The following is an 18,080-nucleotide window of genomic DNA, read 5'->3' on the forward strand; positions in this document are numbered from 1 at the left end:
AAGACGGAAAGTTGTCACTTTTGCACTGCCAAGGCCATGACATGCCTCAGTTTTACTCCCCTCACAACAATGTTTGGGGATCCTAACCAAAGCAGAGAAAACATTTCCTGACTTCTTTCAATCCTCTTTAAGTCTAGTTGAGTGAATAGGTATGCTGCGTTTGCACAGGGCACACGCACAAAACGCTGTCAGACAGAATGTTCTGCCGTGGATGTGACTCAACAAAATCAGTCACCCTTTGTCAAAACATTGAAGCCATAAGCAGAGGTCCAGATCTGTATAGATTATCTATCTATCTAAATATACATGTATGTGCGTGCGTGTGTGCGTGCATGCGTTTATGTATTCTGTTTTACGGATTGTGTCCATATGGCAAGAAATTGTCACTGCTTCTGAATCAGATATGCTTTGCCAACTTAACATTCAACTTAACATAATGATAGCAGTTAAACCTGTCTGGAGTTTGGAAATTAATGTTACAGAAAGATGTTTGGGGTTAATATGATGTGAATGAATTTCCTCTAAAAGGAGACTGGCAAACACCAATTTCAGTGATGCTTAAGTAAGAAAGCAGGGAAATGTGTGTCTGACTTTCACCACGAAACATTGAGAGTGATATCAGTTAGCAGTCACTCTCTTTCATATCTCAATTTAAAGCAGATAAGAGTTGCTTTGCCTTCAATCCTAGGACCAATGCATAATAATATCTTGAAGAAGACTGAGTCATTTTCATAAAAAGCCTTGTCCACTGTCAAACAGGCTCAGAAAGACACACTGCTTGTGTAATACTGCCCTGATCTTCTAAAATCTGTCTGGCAGTGCAGAATCTTCTATTCACCTTGTTGCACCACAGTTATATATTTAAGCTTGAGTCAGGGTTCAGTGTTTTACTTGATTCTATTATTCTATTAGCTTCATTATCTTCAAAAGGTATAGCTGGGAAATACATTTGGACAATAATGTTTTTTGATCACTTAAAATGAGCTATTCTCCATAAGAATCAGGAGAAAAATTATTAAAGAGTTAATTAAAGATGTTGTGTTGTAAGACATTTCTGTGAGGGAATAAGCAAGTAAACTTTGGTTAGTTGAAACTAGGTTGAAACTAGAAACTATAGTTGAAACTATATCAAATAGTTAGAGATGCAAATGAAATGGGGAAATGAAAAAAAAATAAACCTTGAGGGAAAAAAGGTCAAGCTCCCACTATTACCATGTTGGTAGATTTTTGAGGCCTGTGACAGATGGATCCTCCAAACTCACATGACTACTGGCTGGAATTCCTTAACTTTTATGTGTAGCCTGTGTAGCTTGTAGGTTACAGCCTCAGGAGTATGCAAACACACATGAAAACTGTAAATGATTTAAGAAATGATTATGAATGCTATATGTTCTTACATTAATGTTAATCAGAGCATAGTGGTTCTTAATGAAAGAATATGGTCTAAAAGAAGATATGTGTATATCGTCCAACTGGGTGAAATGTTTAATTATTATATGAATTATTTTGCAAATAGCAAAGCATTTTTTCACAGCACATTTAACATTTTGATGAAGAGCTTGTATCATATAATTATTCTGAAGCTTTTTTTCTCTCAGAGCTATTATACACTTGCTCCGTTGTTATCTTAAAAAAACAAATTGCACCTCAGTGCATCACCAGTTTAAGATCACAGTCAACTCCTCAGAATGAGTAAAGAACAAAGAAAGATCAGTCCAAAAGTGAGAGGACAGAAGTTTTCCCTTTCCTTGTGTGATGCAAAACTCAGAAGACATTGATGTTACTGCTACTGTTTTTCTTTCTTTCTTTCTTTCTTTCTTTCTTTCTTTCTGTCTTTCTTTTTCTTTAAAAAAACCTTTGAGCTTAACTATTTCTAGTTACGTTTAACTGGATCTCAGGTCTGTTTTGCCTTAAGTGGTTTAAGCCCTCCTTGCTCCATCTTCTGGTTGGACCCAGATCTTTTTCTGCTCCTTGTCAGATCACCCCGCCAAAACGTATACAGTCCATCATGTGACAGACAGCCAGTCAGAGGATGTAGACGCTGAAATGGTTGTGGAACCTGAGGGTGCGACTGAACTGACCGCAGCCATTGAAGACTCTGACACGTCCACCGCTGCTGCCACCACCACTTCAACCACAACCAGCAGCAGCAGCAGCACCACCACCACCACTCCCACTCCCACTCCCACTCCCACTATCATCACCATCCAGAGCACAGCTGCTCCTGAAAGGGCAGCCCCGACCATCGTGCTGCTGCTGGACAACTCCAACAACAACAGCCGACCAACCCTTCACAGAGCAGGTGATATCTCAGGGAGCTTACCTTTGACTACAGTATTGTAGGAGAAGCATCAGGAGTGTTTATAGGAGGTCCTGGAGGCTCATATTAACAAAATATATTCGGACATCAGCAACATATCATGTTTAAGCATCCATTCATACATCTATACCGTGTCTATACCGCTCGTCTTGCACTTCTGGTCACGCGGGGGCTACTAGTCAAGCACAGGGCTACATCACAACCATTCACCCCCTCATTCACATGTGTGACACCCTGCTGCATGTGTTTGGATTGTGGGAGGAAAGCAGAGAATCAGGCATAACCAACCCACACTGGGAGAACATGCAAACGCCACACACTGGCTCCTGTGAGACCAAAACAAGGCCCTTCTTGCTGTGAGGCGAAAGTGGTAACCATTGCACCACCACCCAAATCAATATTTTTTTAAACATGTATTTACATCATTTTTTTTTTTTTAAATTCTAAATATTTCTTTAATTCTAAAAGAAAATTTCGAATTACTCGGTCCATTTCCTTTGAAATCTTACAACTGTTTTTTTGTTCATTTTCAATGATTTCATGACGGTTGACTCATAGGCTATTCCCAATCCCAATATTCCCAATATTTTTAAAAGATACAAGTAGAAATTTCTGGGAAAAATGATAGTTTATGGTCTCACAGAGCTGGGTAAAGACCTGGAAAAAACAAAACATAACTATCAGATATTGGAAAAAGATAGCCTTGAATCTTCAAAATATTTTGTTGGATCAGACTTATTTGATTCAAATGCTTTTAAAGACATTTAACTATCAACTAGAATCTATAATCTACATAAGAGTCAGGGTTTAGCAAAACGCTATGGCCACACTATGTATTACAATACAGGAACAGAGGATCATGAAGCTTGAACATTTTAAGTGCCATCATTAAAAATGCAATGCTGAGTTGACAGAATTGGTACACTGCCACAACACATCTGAAGTGCTGTCCCAGATGCAGATCAGCAGCTGATTGAATAATCTGCCTCTTTCTTTTAATATCAGAAAATAAGTAATTCAAGATTGTGTCCTCCAACACTAGAAACGTTCAGTTTCACAGTGCGTACGAGAGTATACCCTTTCAGAGTATTGTGGCCAATTTAGCAGCAGAGAGGCATGTTCCTTCACTTTGCTAAGAAATTCACAGACGTTAAATACATTTTTCACAGGTTTGAAATGAATTTAAAATCTGTCTCAGTCTGTGCTTATAATGAATGTGCTCCATGTTTCTTCCAGGGAAGATTCTTAATTGTGAAGGGACTCTAGCATCAATAGAGCAACCAGAGAAGCAGCATAGTTACGGTCGCAATGAGGGAGCTTGGATGAAGGATCCCCTGGCTAAAGACTCCAAAATTTACATCACAAACTATTACTATGGCAACAATCTGGTGGAGTTCCGCAACCTGGACAACTTTAAACAAGGTGGGTCTCACTCAACCTAATGAAAGTCTATACAAAACCAAGGATGCAAGTGTATGACTGCAACTGTATCGGACATGTAATCATTGTGCTTCTGAATCCAGTGAGTGTCGGACTTTCTATATCTCTGGAAATTAAATTGCCTTTTATTTATGTCTAATTAATTACCTTGAAATCTGCACTATGTTACTGTATGATGTGAAAGTTGATAGGAAGTTGTGTTAATGTATACTGTAAAATTAACACGCAAGGGCCCTTAAACTTGGTTTTAAGATGATATATTATGTCAAAACTAGTTATGCGTGAAAGGGTAGCATGCAAATTGTCAGCTCCAGTACATAGTTGGTACATAGTTGGTACATTAGTTGGCACTGAGAGTGTCCTCAAAAAAGTAACGTGAAGAAGTGGGATCCATGAACAACTGTAGAAATTAAAGATTGATAAAGTTTTTTTAAGTGCTGGGGAAAATCTTTCAACAGTCAGATCTTGTCTCCCCTGAATGGCATTGAAGTTATTTGTTCTCAGGAAATGTAACAGGTGTATTAAGTTTTAAGAAAAGAAGAAATATTTTGGACAACAAAAAAGTTCTTGATTTCTCAAGTCCACAACATTTTGTTATATACACAGACTCTATGACATAGGTTGAACTACTCAATGTCTCCATCACCCGCAACAATATCATCTATCTTGGAGAGACTCATGAGCAAAAAATAATAATTACAATTATTTGCATGGCACCTTATATACAAGAAATTTATCTTGCTTTTCTGCACACAAAATCTGTATAACTATACAAATCACTTTGTTTCAGATCAGGGCAAGAATATACTTCAGATATTGAAAGATAAATTACATTTTGATATCTTTCTCACAGTAATAAATGCAGCTTTGCAAAAGCATCAGATGTCTAAAATAATGATTGCAGATTAAGCTGTATTGTGCAGAGTCACAGAGGCATATGTTTTCTTTGGAAAATTTCCTCAAAAAATCATGCGGTAAGCATTTATTATTATTTATTATTATTTATTATTACTAAAGTGTCACCATAATTCGTCACTGAAAACCGTAACCTTGAACTTTGAACTGACTTGTATGGAATCCACGACACCATAAAGGACACATGGAAAGCAATGCATTGGCAGTGACTGTTGCACCTGCATAGCCCCATGCAGTGGTAATACTCAGTATTCATTCATCTATGCTATTTTTTTTCAAATGTTCCCATGTGTTTTGTGCCTCTACCATGGATAAGAAGACTTAAGTACAGAAGAGAAGCAAAAAAAACAGGCAGTAGTGTCCACATTGGTAGGTAAAAAGACATAGTCCAGAAATAAAAAAAAAATTAAAAGCACACAAAACTCAATATTTTTTGTCATGCATTACTGATCCATCATCCTTATTCAAAGAATGGAGATGTTACACTTTTTTTTTTACAATTAAAGTCCCTGGTCCTCTTAGTCTGGTCTAAACCAATAATCTTGGTTTCCTTTCAAATTTGACTGACTGCTTATTTCGCATGAATTCAACAAGCAACAAGCTTCTATGAGATTGGTACACCCACAAATCACCTTGGAATGTGATTCTTGTTTCTTGGCTCTGATGGCTGGGAAAGCAACTCCTTTTAGTTCCAAACTTGACTGAGGAATTGCATCAAGCTATCTAAGAGAGTTAAGATGATATGGCCTCCTTGTTGATCTAGATGTGTTTGGACAATGGGCTTTCTAAATGTACTTACATGTGAGGCGTCCTGCAGTGGGGGTTCGTGTGCAGATGACTAGGTATCTTGATGAGTGGCGGTGATGCCTGCTGTTTCCTGACATGTGCTCTAGTCTTTCCTTTGAACTTGGGTGCAGCGGAGAGGGATTAAGACTGTGGGACTGTGGGATGGCTATGGTGATGCAGACATTGGTGTGGGGCAAAGGGGCTTCTACTGCATGTTGCTTTTGGCATTTACTGGGCCTTTCATGTATTATCTTTATCTAAATCAGACTTCCTGCAGCTGATAGGTTAGTATTGCTGATAGGATGTGAGAAGAAAATGACACCTACGGTACACAATGTGTTTATTCAAGAGTGAACAGCTATATAAACATTGTCACTGTCACATGAATCCAGTGTATACACAGTCTCTTGCAGTAAAAACATTATCATTTGCCCTGTAAAAATGTTTGCGTATTTTTATAAACAGTTGGGAGAACATTGATTACTGAAGCACAAGGCCGCTGCAAAACATCCTGAACATGTCCATCTACTCTAACAACATTTCTCACTGGGGACTTAATATATTTTAAGTTAGCAAAACATCCACCATGTTCATTTAGTACAATTTCCTTCACATAGTCACAAGTCTGAAACATTTTTGGAGGAGAGGATGCAATAAGTAAATGAACCTCACACATTTTGATTCACTAAGCAAAGTAATCAAGGAATCTATTCCATGAAAGGTGTGTAGGGAAAATAACATCATAAATGCCCTTTTTGTTTTCCTTTAGTTTTTAAGGGCTGGATTTTTAATGTGTTAACATTGATTAATCCATGACTGAAAATTATGAAAATTAAGATATTTTGGTTGCACTTTCATTGGCATCATGAAACATTTGTGAGTACACTAGTTCCAGGTGAGCAGATTACAACAACACACAGTGTGATACTATGATGGACGAGGAAGATAACAATGCTTTTTGTGGGGATATCTGAAGATAAGAAATTTCCAGGCTGAAGTATAAGCACTTAATGTGGGAAGAAGGTTGGGAGCACCTCAACCCTTTGTTTGAAATTTCCCCTCTGTGGGGCAATTAGAGGCACATTCTATTCTATCCTATTCTGTTACCATCTCAACCCAAAACATTGCTGGTAATGATAACTTTGCTACACTGCACTCATAACAGCAGTGTTAATATAAACAAGCAATGTCACCAGTCAGCAATGGATCACAGGTCAGAACTTAAGGTTGCAAACAATTCTCCAAATACAAGTTGGACAAAATGACCAGCCCACTGGCAAAATGGAATGCTGTGAGCACTCTCTTCTACATGATAGAGGATCGGGCTTACGGTAGGTAATGCCAGTTGATTCCGCTGATGAGAATCATGAGGTACCATCCAGAAAGACTAGTTTGTTAAAACAAATGCAGGAGCAATATGAGGAAAAACAGATGTATTTTATCCACTCATCTACAGTATTTGTCTGTGTTTGAGAAAAATTAAGCAAGATTTTGAAGTACTTTACTTTGATTCATCAATATACACATCTTCTTCTCCTTTTGGCTTTTCTCTTTGGGGGTCGCCACAGCGAATTGACCCTCTCCATCTAACCCTATTCCCTGTATCCTCCTCTCTCACACCAACTGCCTTCATATCCGCTCTTACCACATCCATAAATCTTCCCTTTGGTCTTCTTCGAGATCTCCTTCCTGGCAGCTCCAATTCCAGCATCTGTCTACCAAAATATTCACTTTCTCTCCTTTGTACATGACTGAACCTGGCCTCTCTGATCTTCTCTCCAAAACATCTAACATGTGCTGTTCCTCTGATGAACTCATTCCTGATCCTATCCATCCTGGTCACTCCCAAAGAGAACCATAGCAGCTTCATCTCTGCGACCTCTAGCTCTGCCTCCTGTCTTTTGTCATTGTAACAGTTTCCAGGCCATACAGCATTGCTGGTCTCACCACTGTCTTGTACACCTTTCATTCTAGCTGATAGTCTTCTATCGCATAGTAACACTGACACTTTTCTCCACCCATTCTAACCTGCTTGAACCCGTCTCTTCACATCTCTCCCAGACTCCCCGCTGCTCTGGGCTGTTGACCCCAAGTAATTGAAATACTCTTAACTTTTTGATCTCCACTCCCTCTACCCTCATTGTTCCATCCGGGTTTCTCTCATTCACACGCTAGCATACATGTCATGCAACAGTCTAACATACTGTACTTCTCTGCCACTCCAGATTTTCTCTCATACAATACCAGATTGCTGCTCTTGGCACCCTGTCATATGGTTTTTCTTGGTCCCGAAAAACACAATGCAGCTCCCACTGGCCTTCACTGTACTTCTCTTTTTGCATTCTCAAAGCAAATTCTGCATCTGTAGTGCTGTCTCTAGACATCAAGCCATACTGCTGTTCACAAATGCTGACTTCTGCTCTCAGTCCAGTTTCCACTGGACTTAATTGTTTGGCTCATCAACTTTATTCCTCTGGCATTGTGGCAATTCTGCACATCCTCCTTATTCTTAAAAATAGGCACCATCACACTTCGTTTCCATTCTTCAGGCATGTTCTCACTCTCTGAGATCGTGTTGAATGATCTAGTTACAAACTCTACCGCTGCCTCTCCTCGATACTTCCAACCATCCACAGGTATATCATCAGAACCATCTGATGATATAACCTGATATACCTATACCATCTTTACCTTATGCTATATCTCCATGTACTCTTGTCTGTTCTCTTTAGTCCCCCCAGTGTCCCACTTCTTCTTTCCTAACAGCTTTCTCTGTATATACTCCCGCACTTCCTCATTCCACCACCAAATCTCCTCATCTACTTTCCTTCTAGATGATACACCAAGTACTCTCCTACCTGTCTCCCTGATAACATTAGTTGTACTGTCCAGTCATCTGGGAGCTCGCCCTGACCACCCAGAGCCTTTCTCAACTCCTCCCTGAAAACCATACAACACACCTCCCCTTTCAGCTTCCACCACTTTGTCCGCTGCTCTGCTTTTGTCCTATTGATCTTCCATGTCATCCTACAAATCACCATCCTATGCTGTCTGGCTACATTCTCACCTACAACTACTTTTCAGGTTATCTCGTCTATACATGATGTAGTCTACCTGCGTGCTCCTACCTCCGCTCTTATAAGTTACCCTATATTCCTGTCTTTTCTGGAAAATAGGGTTCACTACAGCCATTTCCATCCTTTTTGCATAGTCTACCACCATCTGTCCCTCTGCAATCCTACCCTGTATACCAAATCTACCCATCACTTCTTCATGCCCTCTATCGCTTTCACCAACATACCAATGGAAGTGTGCACCAGTTACCTCTCTCTCATCTCTGGGGATATTCTGCATCACTTCATCTAGCTCATTCCAGAACTTCTCCTTCTCCTCAAACTCACATCCCACCTGCGGGGCATAGCCAATAATAACATTGAGCATCCTACCTTCAATGTCCAATTTCAGGCTCATAAGTCTGTCCGACATTCTTTTCACCTCAAGAACATTACTCACAAATTCCTTCAAGATAACTCCTACTCCATTTCTCTTCCTGTCAATACCATGATAGTACAACTTAAAGCCGGCTCCTAAGCTTCTAGGCTTACTACCTTTCCACCGGTCTCCTGGACACAAAGTATATCCACTTTCCTTCTCTGCTACCTTTTCCTGTCATAGTCCTAATATTCAAAGTCTCTCCATCTCAGACTCTTGCCTTTCCTCTTCTCTCACGCCTTCCTCTTCTCCTTCTTTGACCTACAATAGCCCAATTTCAATTGGTACCATGTAGGTCATCAGTGCGAGTGGTGGTTGTTGATAACCCGGGCCTCGACCAATATTTTATGAGATTATTAGGTTAGATTATTAGCTATTAGGCAAAACTTTTACGCAGGATGCCCTTCCTAATGCAACCCTCTGCATTTATCCGGGCTTGGGACTGGCTCAGGGAGATACAGGTCTGTGCCCCCCTGAGGCTGGCTCTGGGAGACATCGGCCCGTGCCGCCCTGAGGCTGCATTTCATCAATATATATATCAAACAAACATATTTATTATTCTTGCTTCAAATCTTGAAACTGAATTAATTTTGATTAATTACTCACAGAGCCTGAAATTATTTATTTAATCGAGCCTAACTCCAAATTCTTTTATCAGTACATGTTTATTTTTTCTTTGTCTTTTCCTACTTATTTCACCACGAACATTTTTCCCCCCCCCTCTGATTCACCTCCTTGTAGTTCTTAAAAAAAATTGTAATGCCAAGAATATTTTGCTGAAGACGGATTGGGTTGCCTTACACCAGGGGTGGGCAAGCTTTTTGGCTCAGGGGCCACATTAACTTCTAAAATTTGACAGACGGGCCGGGTCGCCATAAGATACGATACATATAAAAAAGAAACGCATTTGTAAATGGTACATATCAGACTCATCTGACATTTGTTTGGAAAATAAAACCAGCTTGGTTTTGAAGGCTCTGGCGTTTGCTCGCATTTTATAGACAAACCAGTTTTTCCCTTGTAGCTTCATGTCTAGCTCATTCATTTGTGTCAGTATGTCCACAGTAAAGGCTATTTTCAACCTTTTTTGAGCCGCGGCACATCTTTTACATTTACATAATCCTGGGGCACACCACCCAAAATGACACAAAGTGGCACTCTTAACACAGTACATATAATACATATAGTTGATAATGTAGTTTTAGTGTATTTACACTCAATGTGAAACCGGGGTCTGTTTCAATGAACACACAATGGATACCCTGGCAGTAATGGTAGACAGACACACGCAAAGCTCTTGCTGAAGCTTTAAAAGCTGGCAGTATTAATGTTTCTGCCACAGTATGGAACTTTTTGGATTTAGCTACGAGTTCAGCAACAAGGTAGCTAGCTTTGAGGGCTCTCTCATTTACCTTTGTGATTTTTCTCTAAAAAATTGCCTTTTTCACATTAATTGTATCTAAGTGTACAAAAAAGTCCATCAGCTTGCTTTGAACAGAAGGGTGTTTTGGTTGGAGATCAGTTTTAAGCTTGCTTGCCACCGTGGCGCTATTGGATAGCTGCTCACCACACACCAAGCACAGCGGAGTCAGTGCTGTTGCATCCCCGGGGAAAGTCAATCCAAATGAAAGATAGCTTTCGCTGTATTGCCTCGAGCTCACGTCTTTTCTTTTTTCTTTTGTCAATCTCCATCACTGTCTCTCGCTCATCTTGCTGTGATCCCAAACTGCCACTACCGCGTAGCACTAACTCTAACATTGACCTCTACGTCATCACGTCACAGACGTGACACGAAACAATCACTCAACAATCTCAACCAGTGTGCCATGGTTGAAAATCAGCGGGCTAAATCACAAACCAATCTGTGTCATTCAGCTCAGGAAAATTCCAAAAATGAAATAAACGCCTGTTTGAGCTCCCACATTCATTGATCCAATTATTCAATCATTCACATCAAGTATGAATTCTGTACCGATCTTTGGCGGGCCGCCAGCGGGCCGGATGTGCTTGCTGATATTGTCTTTAAATAAAATGAAGTAGTTTGCTCATCTCCCGAAAAATGTGCCTATCAAATCTGCAATCTGTAAAAGTAAAAGATGTAATTGAGTCTTTGTAAATTAGTACAGTGGAGTTTTAAACATAGTATAACATTGCTGCCCCAAATCTGCATGTCTGCTATAGCCATCAGTGATCTATATAATTGTATTAATATTTGTGCATAAAATACGTTAACATTCAAAAAGCATTGTGCACTAGATAAAGTAGGAAAGATGTTTTCAGATTTTTTTTTTTTTTAAATCAAAATCCTTTTCCATAGTCCTGTCATCAAACACAGCTGAACTGCGAGCTGGAAGTTGGTCTCCAAGTGATCAACTGCACAAGTTCAATGGGTCATGTAAAGCATTAATGCTGATTTTTCTTTTGTTTTTAAAGAAATCTAGAGGTCTTTTTTGTGTCAAAGAAAGCAGTGTCATCAAAAGTGTATCATCTTCTTTTCAATGCAGCCCCTCCCTTCAGGGCCCCTCCAGTGAATTATCTCCCTCCTTCAAACCTTATTCTGTGTATTCTCCTCTCTCATGCTTACTAAATTCATGGCCTTTTTCACTATATATACAAATATCCTCTTTGGTCTGTCTCGAACCCCCCTGCCTGTCAGTTCCAATTTCAGCATCTTTCTACATTTTTTCTTTTTTCCCCCTCTTTACTCAATCGAACTGCCTCTAAACTATACCACATTTCTGGTCTCACCACTGTCTTGTAAACCTTAAAGGGTAAGGTATCAGCCGGAATAAAGGGTATTCCGGCTGATACTTTTTTGTTGCACATTTGAAATCTAAGGTAATAAGGATCAATGGTGCCATGGATTCAAAGAAAATAAATCTGGTGTTCAATGTTACTAAATGTAATTATTATTTTGCCAGAAGCAAAACATCCAAACATATCACACTGCTGATGCTACTGGCAATGGCAATTTGTGTAAAATATCTTTTACACACATAAAATTGCATTTAATTCACAATGTTCTTTAAATACACAGTGGTTAACACTGACCTATAAGAAGAGGATATTTAGAAATTAATTTGTCCAAATGTACGAATGACAAAGTTAATGGTCGTTTGCCTATGTGGTTCTGTGAGGTATTGGTGCACCAATCCATGTCATGTATCCCTGGATCAATATTTGTCAAGGGTGTCAACTACCTCTCACCTTGTGAAGCTAGAATAGGCTTCAGCCCCCCTGTGAGCCTGAGTGCAGGGTCAGCGGTATAAATTACAAATGAATGAATAACTGTATCTCGTACTTCTAAAGCATACCTAAAACCATATGCAGAATGGAAATGAGAATGTGAGCACCATGTACATTTGATGCACATTTGATCAAATTGGCCATGATCTCTTTTTATCTTTGTATGGCTATGCAATTGATCTCTCATATCTGGCTCATTTAAGAACGATTTACTCTCCTACGAGTGTATTCAGCAGGATTGTGTAGTCTGTTGATTTTTGTGGCCAAGTCCCATTTGAACACTTTTCAGTTCTTAGCTTCTAAACACTGTATGAAAATACTGATTTAATGTTTTGCTGTAACGTGAGATATGTTGCAAACCAGACACTTATATTTATATAGCATCTTAAATGCTCAGTGCTCTGTCCCCTGTTGCTAAAGAGCATATGAAATCCTGGAGTTTGGCTTGAGAAATTGCAAGTTTAGATAACATGTCATATTTTACATAAATCTTGATTTAGGGATAGTCACTACAACATCCATAACTAGTAGAACTATTTTTCAAAGCTTTTGATATTACAAGTCTTTTATACAACAGTATTTTCATTCCAGAATGTCCATTAAATTTAACATTTTGTTTTGGGGGCTTTCTGGTCTAGGTCGTTGGAGCAATCTTTTTAAGCTTCCCTATAACTGGATTGGAACAGGGCATGTCGTTTATAATGGGGCCTTCTACTACAACAGAGCCTTCACCAAGAACATCATCAAGTATGATCTGCGAATGCGCTATGTGGCAGCATGGACGCTGCTGCATGACGTGGTTTACGAGGACACTACCCCCTGGAAGTGGCGCGGTCACTCCGACATTGATTTTGCAGTGGATGAAAGTGGGCTCTGGGTAATCTACCCCTCCATAGACTATGACTACAGTCAGCAAGAGGTCATTGTCATTAGTAGACTGGATCCTGGGGACCTCTCCTTGAAAAAGGAAACAACCTGGAGGACCGGTCTCAGGAGGAACTCCTACGGCAACTGCTTCATCATTTGTGGTATTTTGTATGCCGTTAATGTGTACAACCAGAAAGAGGGGGAGGTACACTATGCCTATGACACCCACACCAACACGGAAGCCATCCCACGCTTGCCCTTCACTAATGAGTACTCATTCACCACCCAGATTGACTACAATCCCAAGGAGAAGGTCTTGTACGCCTGGGACAATGGCAACCAGGTAACATATCAGGTAAACTTCCTTGAACAATGAAATCAGGTACAACTTCTACTAAATAATAAAGCTCACTGAAAGCTTGCCAGTATGACACCTACTTGAAAAAATGTACCTTAATTTACTCCCTTAAGGCAGCCATGGTGGACTAACCAAGGCAAAAGTTGAACCTACTCCAGTTTTCTGCTGTCAATGTGTTCTATTCAAACTCCTGACCTCACATATCCCTTTCGACCAATGGAAACCGAGTGCTAGATCTGGGCTGGCACTGGTGTCTAATTAAAATTTGCTCAATTCCTAACCACTTAGCAAATAATTTGCTGTTCATTGAATTTGAGAGCTATCACAGAGTTTCAGCATTACCGTGACAGTTGTGTGACCGAGTTTCATTTCTTACCTTGGAAGCCCATCTTAGCTGCTGAAAGAGTTTTTTTTTTTTTTTTCCAACACCTTTCCAGTAACAGTGTATGTACCACTGTCAAACTACATGCCAATAGCCCTTAATTTGCCTTCACATCTACCTTGGTGGAAAAGGGGTAACAATGTACTTAACCCACATGCCTCAAACATCCAGTATACTGAGACAGGTCTGTACAATATGACTATGACATGGATGGATATTGGGGTAAGTGATAGAGCATGTTGAGTTGAAAATTTACAGGCAAAGCTAATGTAGATTAATGTTAATTAATGTCAGCAGGCTGGCTAACTGGTTAATAGATGTAATACTTTAAAGATAAACAGTGTCATAGCACCTGTATAGCCTGTGTAAAACTTGAATTGAAGATTTATTATTTGGTGCCATATTGGCCGCTTTAACCCCAAAAGAGGGTGAAGCCTGCAAGGGAGGAGACACAGTTAAACAGGATGAACAAAAGTAAGAACCATAGGCTGTAAACCAATTAAAACACATATTAACTTTTACACAATTCTAAAAGTTAGTTTACAATCAGTTAATGTACTGATATATACCAACAAAATCCTTGCAAACAAAAATCTGCTCTCTCTCCAAAGTTTTATTTAAAACATAAGGCCATGTAGCCCCCCTCGAATTCAGTTTGACTTTCAATCAAAGTAAGATATTTTGGACAGTGCTGGTTTAATATCAGGATATAAAGATTGTCCCAACACAATAGAAGAACATAAAGGTGCAACACCACTCAGGTTTTTTTTCTTGAAAAAATTGAACATGATTACCACTGATATGAAGTGTACAAACAGGATGGTATTTAAAAGATGAACAAGTACTGTGGCGTGTAGTTCATTACATTTTCCAACTTGTCTGTTCATGTGTTTTGGTTGGTTGGAGATCTTGCCAATGTCCCTCTAGTTCTTGGTTTGCCTCCAATGTAAAGCCCACTGAAAATTTAAAGTGAACAGAGGGAGAGCAGACCTGTAGCTTTGGTTGTAGCAGTTTTGTTCAGACAGTGCCAGGCAAGTGCATAATAAATATTTAAACTGTAGCACTCACGGATTTCACTGTATCACTTAGTTGTCATTTAACGCAATACATATAGCATATATGTACAGTTAAAGAAATGTACCTCCGTGCACCAAAAGGGGTGGGTAGAGTCTTTTAGATAATTTTCCTTTTAAAGAAAGTAGCTTTGCTAATTTTTTCTGTTATGTTACACCAATGCAAAGCTACGAATATCTTATACCAATTTTTTCTATTTTCCTTTGAATGGGTTTTAAAACTTTTTACAAAAGTGGCACAATTTGGCCCCGACCCGGGAATTTAACACACCTTGTATGAATAAGTCTTCAAAATAGTAGTAGTAGTTCTGAAAATTCCTTGTAAAAGTAGATTATTAGGGATTGACTCATTAGCCCATCAACTCCATCCCATCACCAAGCACTTTGTTAAATCAGTTGTTTGTGATTCCAGCCTCATGATACTTCCTGTCTCTTCACTATCAATGTTCCTTTGGCACAATGTATTGAATATACATTTAATACAGAACTGTATGCAAGTTTAAATATTAGCTTTTTATATTTACCAGTGGAGTCAATTAAATATTATTTGTCAAGTCTGTACTTCTTTAAAGTGGAATGTATGAAAGTATGTAGCTTTTATTATCACTAGTGTCATTTGCATAACCCCACTGCATTAGTCGCAGTTAGTGTTGTGTATTATCATTCCAATGGTTATCAGTAAACATGACCAGTTATACTCCTACAGTCACTGTAAAACTCGGTGTGTCACAGTCAGTAGTGGACACTGTAAACCAAGAAGGCAGAACATAAGGCAAAATTTGGCACAAAGACATTTCAAAACACAAAACATACCCAAAATTGATATGATACTTGAGTGCAAAGAATTATGAGCATTGAGATTTAACACCACTTTACAACATAGAAGAAGTGGATGATTAACTGGCTAATTGGATACAAACGCCATTAAAAAAAAACAACCTAAAATTCTTGAGTCATCTGGCAGTTGCCTTCCAGACAGAGAAATTATTTTGTCATACTCACGTCAAAGACTAAGTAATTAAATCATGGGTCATCCAGATGCAGATTCTGGAAACTGTTAAAGTTCTTCTGATCAGTCTCTCCATACTTGATATGGTGGCGCAGTGTTTAGCACTTCGGCTTCACAGCATTAAGTAGCCTGGTTAGATTCCAATAGGGGACTTTTCTGTATGGGTTAGGATAAGTTCCAGCATCTCCTGTGACCCTTAGTAGGATAAGTGACAATGGATGTATTTCTGCATAATTATTGTTTATAAAGTAAGTGTAGGATTGAATCAAGTGAAAATAAATATAAAACCCATTATCAATCTGTTAATAACTGACAAGAAGGACAGCAATAATAATGTGAGGTGAAATTATGATTGGCATTTGGTATGAACACTTCATAAAGACTCTAAAGGCTATGGTAATGATACTTAAATATGTGTTCAAGTCATCATAGAAATGTCATGGAATGTAACACAACACTTGAAAGCAGCTTTGCGTGTTTATATGCTATGAAATAAAAATGTCATGACAAAAATGTGTGGTGATCCTTGTAAATAAATCAAAAGTCAGCAAGTAAATGCAACAGGGGCTGCCTTGCCCTCATCAGTATTGGAGGGATGGGCAGTGACTCTGCTGATTCCTCCCATGAGCTGTTGAGTTCTGGTATAGGTCACTATGCTCTGTTCAATCTAAATTCCCCAAGTAAACTGGAAGAATAGGCTCTGGGTAATGATATTGAGGACATAGCCGCATGATTTTTGGCACAGCTTTTTAATATGTACAAAACATAACTATTTGATAAAATTCTGTCAGGAGGCACCAAAATAAGGGATTTGCTCATTATTGGTATTACCTCCACAGAAGGCACAAATGAATACTTGATGAGTTCAGCACCAGCAGTTTCATGATTCAAAATGTTTATTGTGCTATGTACAGCCTGGAAATGTTTCTCCCCATACAATGAAATTCTTCCTTTGCCATTCACAGTGCATCCAGATATGTGAAATAAATAAACAAATAAATAATAATAATAATAATAATAATAATAATAATAATAATGATTAACATACTGATGTAATAATGCAGGGAAATGTAAACATACACAGAATGTAAACTGTATTTGAGATGTAAACAGTATTGTAGGTGTGCAAGTGCAGGTGCTTGTTGCATCCATATAGTTTAAATAGGCAGTTAAGGTAGAACATGGTTATTGACTCCTGTCAGTTGTTTGTAGTCTGATGGAAGTTGGGTAGAATACGTTCTTCAGTCGTGTTGTCCTACATTTCACACTCCTGTACCTACGGCCTGGAGGATAGGGGTGTGAACAGTCTGTGTTGGGAGTGGGTGTGGTCCTTGGTGATGGAGACAGCACTACTGTGGGGTAGATGCTCTGCAAAGAAGGTACGGGGCTCTGGTGATCTTCTCTGCAGGCTTTGCCACTCGCTGCAGGCGTCTGAAGTCCAAGGCAGTGGTGCTTCTGTACCACACCTTGATGCAGCTGGGATCAGATGCTCTCAAGTTTATCCCATTTTCCCATCATTAGACCATAGTTTATCCAATGCTAAACTCTCATAAAATGTTTACACGGGGAAGAGCGATGAAGAGGAGCACAGCCCAGGCTGCTGTATTCATCTTGATCTCTCTTCCCGTGTCCCCTCCAATGCAAGTGGGATATATCTATCAAAGCACATCTGTTTCCTACCTCTCCAGTCATCAGTCCTGGTGTACTTAAACTTGCTTCCCAATGTTCAGCGCCTTCTATTTACACAGGAAAACCCTGACTACCTCTACCTCCAAGTCCAATATTTCTTTTACTGTGGGTTTACTGTTAGGGACAGCAGCACTGTGTGCATCAGTACTGTGGGAAAATTAATCACCGGTGTTCAGCTCATTGTCGTTAATTACCAAAGAGATGAGGAATGTTTTTGAGCATCCTGTGTAGCAGGAGGCAGCTGAAATAAATATTAAGTTTATATCTTTATATCTCATTAAGCCCTTTATATCTCATTAAGCCCTTGACTTCAGATGCCTTGCTTTTCAGAGTGGATGCGTGAGGCAGCTCCTCAGTTTTCGTTTAGGATTTGAATGAGGAACTGATAAATGAACTTGCGACAAGGGACAAACCTGATTTAGCACTGATCAACCTTGCTATTTGGCTAGCCAATTGCTTTTGAGAGAAAGATATGGGGCCCTTAGACAACAATAACAAGGCCC

The 18,080-nt window shown here is 39.3% G+C and overlaps 1 protein-coding gene across 1 annotated transcript in view; it reads left to right on the plus strand.

The window, feature by feature from the left end:
* olfml2a (olfactomedin-like 2A) overlaps positions 1-16,401 on the plus strand; it is a 37,870-nt gene extending 21,469 nt beyond the window's left edge. The window contains exons 6-8 of the mRNA XM_086169627.1: positions 1,979-2,302; positions 3,557-3,742; positions 12,838-16,401. Of these exons, the coding sequence (XP_086025753.1) occupies positions 1,979-2,302; positions 3,557-3,742; positions 12,838-13,442 (1,115 nt within the window). The 3' untranslated portion in view covers positions 13,443-16,401. The remainder of the gene's footprint in view (positions 1-1,978; positions 2,303-3,556; positions 3,743-12,837) is intronic.
* The last annotated feature ends 1,679 nt before the right edge of the window (positions 16,402-18,080 follow it).

Source organism: Fistularia commersonii, chromosome 22 (genome assembly GCF_037954325.1).
Source record: "Fistularia commersonii isolate RoL2024-O1a breed Wild chromosome 22, RoL_Fcom_v1.0, whole genome shotgun sequence".
Classification (NCBI taxonomy): domain Eukaryota; kingdom Metazoa; phylum Chordata; class Actinopteri; order Syngnathiformes; family Fistulariidae; genus Fistularia; species Fistularia commersonii.